The 11,096-nt window shown below is 39.2% G+C and overlaps 1 protein-coding gene across 1 annotated transcript in view; it reads right to left on the bottom strand.

Moving 5' to 3' along the window:
- Positions 1–3,418: 3,418 nt before the first annotated feature.
- The window catches only part of pea15 (proliferation and apoptosis adaptor protein 15), a 48,583-nt gene continuing 40,905 nt past the window's right edge, over positions 3,419–11,096 (bottom strand). Inside the window, exons 2-4 of the mRNA XM_003454773.5 lie at positions 5,791–5,965; positions 5,516–5,671; positions 3,419–3,634 (exon numbers count right to left, since the gene is read on the bottom strand). Of these exons, the coding sequence (XP_003454821.1) occupies positions 3,570–3,634; positions 5,516–5,671; positions 5,791–5,962 (393 nt within the window). The 5' untranslated portion in view covers positions 5,963–5,965 and the 3' untranslated portion in view covers positions 3,419–3,569. The remainder of the gene's footprint in view (positions 3,635–5,515; positions 5,672–5,790; positions 5,966–11,096) is intronic.

The following is an 11,096-nucleotide window of genomic DNA, read 5'->3' as shown; positions in this document are numbered from 1 at the left end:
AAGTCCTTAGCAAATTTCAGAATAAAAGTAGCGTCACTCTCTAAAAAAAGTGAGAGCCGTTTGGTGATCGACTTGACGTGCGCGCCCGGCGCCTGACTCCGCCTCGCACACAAACTCTCACAGTTCTGGAAAATTTTGGGGGTAAACACAAAGTGTGCTAAGGCTTCATCGTGGGGATAAGAGATACACAGTGTTCAAAAGAGCAGTTATTATAGTTTAGTTTCAACAGTCTTGCTAGCGATTGTGTTTGGTGCATGGCAGGAATGGCATAGTCAGCTTAGGTTAGGTTATGAGCCGCTGTGTGCATTAGAGATCCTTGTCACAATTATGTACACTTTAATAAATGTATGTGTTACTGTCACATGCCATGTTTTTTTGTCTTTCTTTCTGATGCTGTCTGCCATTCTGCACCTCGACTTGAACCTTTATTTTTCCCACAGGCCTTAACTTGTCTACCAGTCAGAGAGAAATCACATGCGGGTCAGTTATTTCCTGTGCAACAAATGAAACAAAAAAAATTACTTTATGTATAAATACCGCATGGGAATCTTTTTACATAGTATATATGATATCTTATATATTCTGTCAAAATATACTTTTCAGTTTTCTAGAGTAGTCCAAAGTTTGTTTTTCATCTCACTTTCAACTCATGATACTGATTAGTTAAAATTAGGGTGAAAGTCGGCACACACAGTGGAAATTTGCTGCTAGAGTCGAGCTCTCAATATATTATTTCTTCTATGTTATCTTGTAATATATTATTTGTATATCAGCGTCTCTAATCAGCTCATACAAAAGATTTTCATGCTAACAGGTGATGGAAACAAAACTTCAATAATATAAAAATGACTGCTATAGGGTTTATATCTAAATAACTCTTGCTATAACTGTGAGCTAAAGGCAGATATTGGCTTTTCCTATGTAAATCAACTTCATACAGCTTCCTCTAAAATACTAAGACTTCATGAAAAATGATAAATAATGATTTATTTAACAGTATAGCTCCATCCACACAGGAGGCGATTTACTGATGGTTGGTCGCTCGCAGTCAGCATGTCAAACAGTGATATCTTGTGCTTGAGTTAAACTGAGACAAGTTTAACTTAAGACCTGCACACTTTGTGCAGCCAGCACTTTTTTTCCATGTCGTCACTTTGAGTCTCTGAATGTGACTTTCTATGGTTGTTTCCTGTGTGGACGGGGCTGAAAGGGAATGCATATAAAACCGTTAGCTGAATAATAGTCAATTAAGTACTTTTTTTCTGGATTTGTTTCTAAAATGGCAACAATGTGGTAACTTGATAACTGTTGTTTTTAATAAACTGTGATAGATTCAACGGAAATAGTTACGCATCTGTGGAAATACGGTGTTTCGTTTTTCACTGTTACTCTCCAAATTTTTGAAGCCATACACAAATCCGGGTTGCAGTGGAGCGTCCCTACGAAATGCTTACCAGAAGTGAATTGAGAATTATAATAATAAGATTTTCATTAGTCAGTCTCACAGTAATTAGTATGCAAACGTCTACCTTGATTCCTTGCTTCTTTGAAGCAGCACCAGTGCTGCTTATCTACCTAATGTTATTAGGCTGAGATATTGTCTATGGGTTGCCATGGTTGCACAGAATAAATTCTATCATCTTATTATGACATTAGATGACACAATGTTAGCTGCTCTAAATAGAGGCCAACAGTGACAACATACCCAACTTCTGGAAGTGAATTTCTCATTCATTTTCTCCATATTGATATTTTGTGAATTATAAGCAGAGGTTTAAACCTTGAAGCAACCAGCAACTAACCAACTTTGAGGTGGATTGTGACCATAAAATATTAAATTTGGATTTTTTTAAAATTAATGAATAATTTTTAAAAATGTGGAAAAATGGTCAAGGCAGAAGTTCATTCATAGTTGCAGCTACTCCAACATATTGCAAATCTCAGATTTCACTGAGAAAAACTTCTAGTCTTCTCAAATGTATTCTTATTCATCTTTGTCGGTTAGCACAGGTTGGCACAGTACTTTGTTCCTGATTGCAATAACTGTCCTGGTGCTTTCTTACACACCATTGTTCCATACTTGTAGCTCAAGGTAAGCCTCCTTTGGTTGGTTCCATCTTTATGGCTCATAGTCAAACTCACTATGGAGAATATGAATGGGATTTTTACTCCATGGCCTCACTGTTGTGCTTTATAGAGCAACATAACAACCACAAAGGTAATGCCACAAACAGAATATGTGCAATAAGATCACCCTCTCTATGAGGTACCTTCAGTAGTACCTGGGAACCACTGCTACTATGACTTCTCTAAGGTTGACTTCTCTTGAGCATGGGTTAAAAAAGTCTGCAAATAAAACAAAATAAAACCTGGTATGCACATGCCAAATGTTAAATAACTGGTGCTGCTGATTCATTTGTGTAACATGGAGGCGTTTGTAGCAGTGACCTAGCTAGCTGGCAGAACATACAAATCGGCTGCCGGATTCATGTATAGCTAGCACTGGGTTTGATTAGCTTAGCTTATCTTAAAGATCTGAAAGAGAGTGAACCATCCAGTCTGACTCTGTCAAAAAGATAACTTCTTCAAAGGATTTTAAATTTAATTTGTTAGGCTATAGGCAGGCTGCCCACTTATGTATTCCCAGTCTTTATGCTAATGCTAATCTTCTTTTAAACGATAATGCAGTTGCACATTAAATTAACCCTGTCACAGAAATGAACCAGAGGAATATGTCTGATTACTTTTAACATTTAATTGCTTTAATCGCTGCAGTTTTGATTTTAAAATGACTTCTGATAATGCAGACTACTGTTTACATGCTTTACATGGTAGTTCAGTAGTTTTTACACAATTGGTTGTGACATTTTGGCTATTTTGCACATTCGAGGCAAAAAAACAAAAAAAACAGTAGAAGAAACATTTAACTAGTGGTTAATTCTGTTAGTCTAAGTATATTGCATTATACCTATATTCCATATACACCTTTAGTATTTCTCTTTCTTCTTTTTTAAAATTACATTTTGGAAAAAATAAATGAGCCATTTCATGTTGTTGTTTAGTTTAGAGGCAGGGGGTTGTAATTTCTGCTTCCTCTTTGAAGGATGTAGTCTTTGTTTTAAATTTGACAACCTTGACTGTCATGCACACACAGATGGTTGCAATAAACACAGTATCAAAGATCACACTCATTCTGAACTGACCCACTCAGTGCCTGAATCGGGGGCAGACTTTGGCTCTCTCTCTCTCTCTCTCTCTCTCTCTCTCCTCACACACATACTCTGTTGGTCCGTCTCCAGATTTCTTCATGTAATGTCTTTTTTCTGCAGCTTCCAGTCTCTCCACAGCTTGGGAAGAGTCTGCGTCACTATGATCGGATTGGTTGCTTGTGTTGGTGGCGGCCTGCGTGGTTCTGGCATGTGGTAATGCAGGGAAAGGGGGTGGGGGTACGTGGCTGGATGTGCGAAGGGGTGAAGAAGGAAGGGCTGGCCAAAGACGGTTGATTGGATAACTGGAGTGCCAGGAGTGAAGAAATCAAGGTGCCAAGATCAGGGCTGGACTTCGTGACCTCATGCTTTTTTAGGGGGTGGGGCCAACTTGATGATCTCATCTTCAGATGGCTGGCGGATGATGTCTTTATTTCACAGCGGAGGGGTGGGGTGATGGAAAAGAGAGGTGAGAGAAAGAAAGGGTAATCATTAGAAACCTGGTCTTTTAAAAGGTGCAAGAGAACAAGTATAAGACAGCACATTAAAAACAAATACTTTAAGTCTTTTCTCACATAAAGTAAATGCTTCTACAGATATCTGACTCACACAGCTCGAGTTATAGCTGTTTATAGCTATTGTTAAGACTAGACTCAGATTTAGGCATAAGGAACTTTTTCTGCTGCTTCACATTAACACGATACACAGCATCAGAACAAACTTTGATTTCTCATCAAAAATAAAATGTGCCAGCAACGCTAGAAATATTAAGTCCAGTGTGCCCGCTCAAATTTGGGCATAAAAATGTGAATTCAGTTTGTTTTTGCCTAATTCATAACAGTACAATTTTTAGTTTTAAACTAATTTTTAAAAAGATTTCTAAAATATTTGTGTTTTCTTGTGTTTGTGACAGTGCACCCTCATAAAAACAAGCACTGTACATATTCCTCACATCTGTCTCCTCTGTGGGATTGCTCCTCCCTCTGATTCCTTCTGTCTCTATTCTCTAGTAATAACATAAGTTAGTAACCAGCTGTTAAAAGTTACCAACCAAAAGTTGTTGTTTTTTAAAAAAAAAATTGTAATGTGATTTTTTTGCAAAGTGGTAAAATTGAAAACTCCCAAATAAAAATGTTAATTATGTTTTATCTTTAAAAATTTAATTTTGTACTTAGTAAATGAGTACTGCCAATTAAGGGCAGCTGTGTCTTAATCCTTGCATTATGTGGCAGTTTAATGAATTTGTTAATCACTGTACAAACAGGAGGACTAACAACATTCATGACATTTTTGGTGCCTTTTATTTTTACCAAGTAACATCCAGAAAAGAGAAAAATATTGAATTCAAGCACCTATTTGAAGGCAATTGGAAACAACTGACAGCTTTAAATATTTTTTTAATTTAATTTTTTAACTTTTATTTTAATTTCAAAGATGTATTCATTATAGCAACAATCTGAAAAGATTAAACTCTGTTATCTGCAATGTTTCTTCTTTGTTTGCCTGATAAAATCATTAGTTATGTCAGTATCACATTTTTTGTTTTATTAGTAATAAAACAAGATGAACGAACTCTTTGTTGGAAAGATAAAGAATGATAATGATGACGAGGAAACAACAAGACTTATCTGACCATTGTCCTCACATTTTTATGTTGTAATAACCTCACTCTATTACAAGACAAAAATCCTACGTGACTTAAACTAACCAAAAAACTAAATAAAAAATGAATAGGTAGAGAATAGAAAGGAACATTTTCAGTTCAACATGATGCCTCTGAATTAATTTAACCTCTTAAAGCTTACAGGTTACTGCAGTCTATTGGAAATTGCAGTCTGCTCAATACCAGCAGTATATTTCAACCTCATAATTAAATCAGTGTCTAAAATGTTGAAAGTAAAACATGAGATTTAATTTTAAAATAAAAAAGTGGAAACGGAAGAAAAGGAAATGCGGCTGATACAACATTACTTTATTTCTCACATATTGGCCTTCCAGTAATGCTGAAGCTTTTGTTGTGACTTCACATTTTACTGGTTAATGATTACAACATCAATCCAGCTTGACTGATGATGTAAGTATAACCATGTAAAACATGATTTCTTTTTAATCTACTTTATGAGCAGATCAGCCCATTTCATACATTTACTGAGAATGAAGATCACTGAAGAGGCTGTTCAGGCAGTTATTCGATTGAGCCACTAGAGAGCAGAACTACATCAGATTTGGGAGAACATTAAACCAAACAGGGAACAATCTTTCAAATAAACAAATTCAACTTTCTCTATTTTTAAGACACAGCGTGCTACCTTTGTATTTCTTGGCCGAAGGGATGCGTGTGAGCTTGGTGTCGATCTCATCATCCTCAGAAATCTTGAGCACTTTGGTGCGATACTCGATCACCCTTGTCAGCAGGTCCGGTCGCCGTGAGATCTCAAAGATGTGTTCGATGTACGACAGGTTATCTGCATTAGGAAGCATTATTAGAGGAGATTTTTGGGGTCATAAAGGTGTTTCTGACATCAATTTAAGCCACATATGAAAAGAACCATAACAAGAAGTGGATCTAATTTATGTCTCTCACCCTGGGCCAGCTTGTCATTCTTCTCCAGGTAGCTGAACCACTCTTTGGAGGAGGTGATGTTGTTGCTCTGGTCCTCAGGGATGTCCTCCTTGCAGGCAGATTTGAGCTGCTCCAAGTCCTCGTTGGTGATGTTTTCAGACAGGTCGCTGAGCAGAGAGCTGTACTCCGCCATGGTCTGGTCACAGGAAGAGGGAAGAGAAAGAAGAAAGGTTGGAATCGAAATTATGTTTTTAAAGTTGCAACGATGGCAGCGCGAAAGAACAAAATCTACGGCGATGAGAGAATGAGCTTCCTAAATTATCTCAATCTAATATTGCTGTGTGCAGCAGCAGCAAGCAGCCCACCTACTTCCCAGACTCCACAATGGAAAACAGCGAGGAAAACTTAGCTGATGACAATAGCATACCGTCAGGGTGGGATGGAAAAGCACAAAGACACAGAGTCATCTCCTTTTTTAAGGTCATTTGCTGCCAGGGTTTGGTTTTTAGCAGAGAGTTGGAAGAGGAGACTGACTGAAGAGAAAGAACAGGACCAATCTGGACAAAACACAGACTTTTAACCATAACAAGAAGGCCCCAAAGGGAAGATCTTTTAACCCAGAGGAGGATTTTATTTAACATTCAGTCTATTTTTCTCCACCACAAGTCTATGGATTTATTTTGATAATCTTTTTATTTCATATAGGTTTCACAGATCTCCCATTTGTCCAGAAAACGATTAAAAATACATCAGAGAATATCACAAATGAAGATATCTGACATGCAATATCACAGTGAACATGGGCACTGCATTTTATTCAGGGTCAACACCAGCTTCTTCTTGCAGGGTGCAATATATGGATGCGTCAAATATGTATTACTCAGCAGTAAAAAATATTTCCCCGTATAAAAAGCACTTCTTTCTCCTGCTTGTGCTTATGCAAACCTTTGTGACTGTCTCCCCCTAGTGAAACGACTGAAGACGACAGTTTCTTTGTTTGTTGGCTTTCCTGTGTTTCAATTCAATTCAATCTTATTCATACATCACCAAACCACGACAACAGTCGCCTCAAGGCACTTTATATTGTAAGATAAAGACCCTGCAATTATACAAGGAGGAGACCACAGCATTAGGTACACCTTGCAAATACCACCTTGGTCCTCCTTTTGCCTTCAGAACTGTCCTAACTTTTCATGGCAAAGACTCAACAAGATGCTGCAAATATATTTGCTGTGCAATCATGATCCACAAGGGGACGACAGCACACACTTTGGGAACAGCTGACATACATTATTATGTAATCCACTGGAGCTACAATGTAATAAACATTCATTCTGGGGTGATAACGTGAATTCTATAAACATAGTCGAGATAGTAATTTTGTACATCTCTATTTATCGCAGCTTTGCTTTGTTATTTTTTACTTCAATACCAGTTTGAATAACAGATTTTAAGCCTAACAGTTTTGACTCCTTCTTCAAACATCTGCTTCTTTTCAGCTTTGACATGAAATGTAAGCAGTGGTCAGAAGATTCAGTACACAGGCATGCTGTGGTCAGAGATCACTGCAGCGGTAAAGGAGCGCGTGCTTTAAGGATTTTAGGGTTAAGGTTGTTCTTACAAAGACGTGGTATGAAAGTCTTTGTCTTTGTGTGTCGTGTGTAGGAGTGTGTGTTGGCGTTTACTAAGCAGCCAGTGAAGAAAAAAAGAGAAACCCCCTCACAGTGAAACAGAGACATAAACAGACAGTGTGTCAGACATGTTGTGCAGCCTCTTTGCTCCATTCAGTGCCGTTGGTTTAGAGGGAGCAAAGAAAATGCACCATGAGGTAAAATGCAAGCTTTTATAGTGAGACTGTAAAACATATCTCGGGTTTATCATATTTGGGTCGAGCGATTTGCACGCACTTTCATATTCAGACGACTGTGTAGCGCCGATCTGCATGACGTAAAGAGAGAGGGAGGAACAAACAGACACATTTTTGCAGGTGCTGTGTTAAATCATTTATATTTATATTCATGATCAACCTATTGTGATTCATGTTTTTGGGAGCACAGTGGTGAAGCGGTTAGCACTTCACCAAGAAGGTCCTCTTATCTGGAGCTCGCCTGTTTCCTCCAGGTAATCCTCCTGCCTCCCACAGGCAGGTGTGTCTGTAGGTGTCAATGCAAATGTGAACAGCTGTTTGTCTTTAAGTGTTATCCCCACAACAGTTTAGCAGCCTGTACAGGGTGCAACACGCCTCTCGGCCTTTGAAGCTCCAGACCCTAAACTGGATAAACATACGTTTTACATTATATATATTATAACATACATAAATTATTTTTGTCCTAATTGATCAAATAATGATTGTATCATCTCAGTTCTTAGGTAAACTAAAGTTGTCACAAGTAAGCTCACTCTTAATTGTTGCAGCTTACTTATGACATGGTTTGACATTTTTAAATGCCACACACACACACACACACACACACACACACACACACACACACACACACACACACACTTAATTCTCCCTGGTTTGCACTGTGAAGTCTGGTGACAAAGATAGAGGGGCTGAGACATAGTGGGGCTGCCAATGCAAATTTTTCCAACATTTTCCAACCAATCACATGGCTGCCTCAGGATTTCCAAAGTCCTGGAGAGATTTCTTCGTCCCTGAGAGAGTTTAGTGAGGCTGCAGATTAGCTTTGTTGAAATGATTAAGGTCACCTAAAAAACAAACCAAAAAAAAAAAAAGTCTCTTTGGGAACTCGAGAGGATCTGGTGTTTTGCTCTGGGACACTTTGGGCAACTTTGGGGAGTTAGACAAGTTGTAGCAGGACCTTCTATAAATCCTGCAAGTGCAACATAATTATACATAAAATTAAACACGAACTGTTCATTTGATATCTTTCTGTCCCATCCCCCCGGTCGCTTGTCGCTGGCATACACGCAGCTGGCGAGAAGCAGCCGCTCTGTGCAGTGCATCATGGGCACTGGCACGCAGGTCTGTCTGCCTCTGATCCCCTCAGTCTCGTCACAGATATACACGGCATACAGAGAGCCCAGAAGAGCTCCATGATCAGCGGCGTGACCTATATAACGGTGCAGCTGTTGCCTACTGCTGCCACCAGAGGCCCCCCACTCGCTATGGAGCGTTACACAGTGTAGAGGCAGCTTTGCTTGCTCAAGCAATAGCATCTCACTGCACAGCAATATCATCCCAGCCTCATCAAAGGGGGCATTATATTTGTGCCTGAAACTACAACACCACATGCACTACTTTCTAAGCTCGATCATTCAGAAAGTAACCCGTTACCTTTTATGCACACTAGAAGAAAAAAAAGCATTTAGAGTCAACAGCTGGTGAGTGATGAACAGATACTGACAGAGAGGACAAAGTCTTCAAATCAGCACTCGATGTGTGGGCCACGCAAAGCTTCAGAGCAGATATGATGGCTAATGAAATTGTCCCAGAGGCTGATTTAAGGTCACATTTGTTTGTCTGTTCTCTAATGGCTAATGGTTGCATTTGGATTGGTTTTTCTGAACCCTGATCTCAGCCTCAGGGTGAGAGCACAATGATGACAGAGCATTTTTACAGTGCGTGCATGCTTGTGTGTGTGTGTTATTTCAGTCTTAAATGTCACATTCATCTCCTCTCTAACCAGAGCAACTTGCTCAATCAACACAAAGCTCTGCGTGGGAGAGAGCAGGAATATGCACCTTAACTCCACTGAATACAATGAGAGTCTCAATACTCTGTGTGTGTGTGTATGTGTGTGTGTGTGCACATGTGCTCAAGTGAATGCATGCTTGTATGCTTCAGCTCATGAGCTTGTGAATTGTGCCCATGACAGAGGGAAGCTGATTGAAAGAATGAAGGTTGTGTGTGTGTGTGTGTGTGTGTGTGTGTGTGTGTGTGTGCGTGTGTGTGCGTGTGTGTGTGTGTGTGAGCCTCCTCTCTCGACCCAGGTCGCCCTGCCTGCTCCCTGTTTTGCACCACAATGGACTGGCGCTGCTTTTGTGTACTTTTATATGAGAATGGCAAAACAAAACAAGAATGGATGAAGTGGCTACATTTAGTGTTTCTATCCCACCACCCTGTTTACATTCCTCTGACTCCCTGCTGCCTTTAACTCTTATTCCTCTATGAATTTAAGAGGAGTCTACTGAAAATGGGCAGTCTTGGCCTTGCTACAGACAAATAAAGAAATAATGAATATTGTTGTTTTATTGATGTGGGCCTTTCTTACTTTCCCTAATTTCTTTTCTTTCGCTTTTTAGCTCGCTCATTGCTCTCAGTGATCACCACCTTATGTTCGTTCAACTATGGAAGCTCATTTCTTTTAATTTATGCAAGATAGTTAACTTTGCTAAGAGCCAAAATGTTAAACTTTGTGCCAAATTTATTACCTTTTTGCTGCTAATTATAATAGTATAGTATATGTGGCCTATTTTGTACTTTAAAATTACTGTAATTGTTGTACAGATAGCGCCAGAACTCATGTGGACAGTCGCACATTTTGTTAGTTTTTCGAATTATTTTGGAGCGTCTGAAAATGAGGGACTGTATATAAAATAAGACTGCTGCAATGCATATGCAAATAATGCAAAATTGTAATATAAAACTGCTTAAATTGAAACTGAAAGTCTGCAGATGTCAGATGGTCTCGATTGCATATTTTTCAATGCGGGATAAATAAAAAATAAAAAGTCTCAATGAACACCTTACATTGTTTTATTAACTAAGGATGACACTGCTTTCTTGGTTGGAGCGTCGAGGCTTGTGGTTGCCTGACAACTGATACAGAAACCATGACGATGAATGAAACCACCTTCATCACGTTACTGACTACTGAGCTGAACGCCACAAAAGATACGTTTTCTGCCACTGACGAGTCCTTGATTTCCCTGTAAAAGAGTAAAAGACTCTTTTTTTATTTATATTTGTGTAGTATTGCAACCACGCTCCAACCACAAGAGTCTGTTAAAGCCTCCCTGACTGCAACCCCTCCCCTTTTTGCTTGGTCTCTCTGGGACGAGCCTGACACTGCTTCCATACATAGAGACCCACTGTGCTTCACATTCTCATGAACACAAACATGCTTTTGTCTGCTCGTTCCTCTGTCTCTGCTGCCTCTCGCTCTGCCCGAGTGTTTGCATGTGAAAGCGCGAGCAGGAGGAAGAGCTGTCACTGAAATTATAATTACAAAGTCCAATAGCTCTGTCAGCTTATTTGCCGTGTGCACTGTCACTACACTTAATTGTTAAAGAGGCCTGCAGGCGATCTTGAACAAGAAAAACTGATTTCTGTAACAGAAAGCTAGACATAGGTTGTCTGA

The sequence above is a fragment of the Oreochromis niloticus genome, linkage group LG3 (genome assembly GCF_001858045.2).
Source record: "Oreochromis niloticus isolate F11D_XX linkage group LG3, O_niloticus_UMD_NMBU, whole genome shotgun sequence".
NCBI classification, from domain to species: domain Eukaryota; kingdom Metazoa; phylum Chordata; class Actinopteri; order Cichliformes; family Cichlidae; genus Oreochromis; species Oreochromis niloticus.
This window is presented reverse-complemented; position numbering and strand designations above follow the sequence as displayed.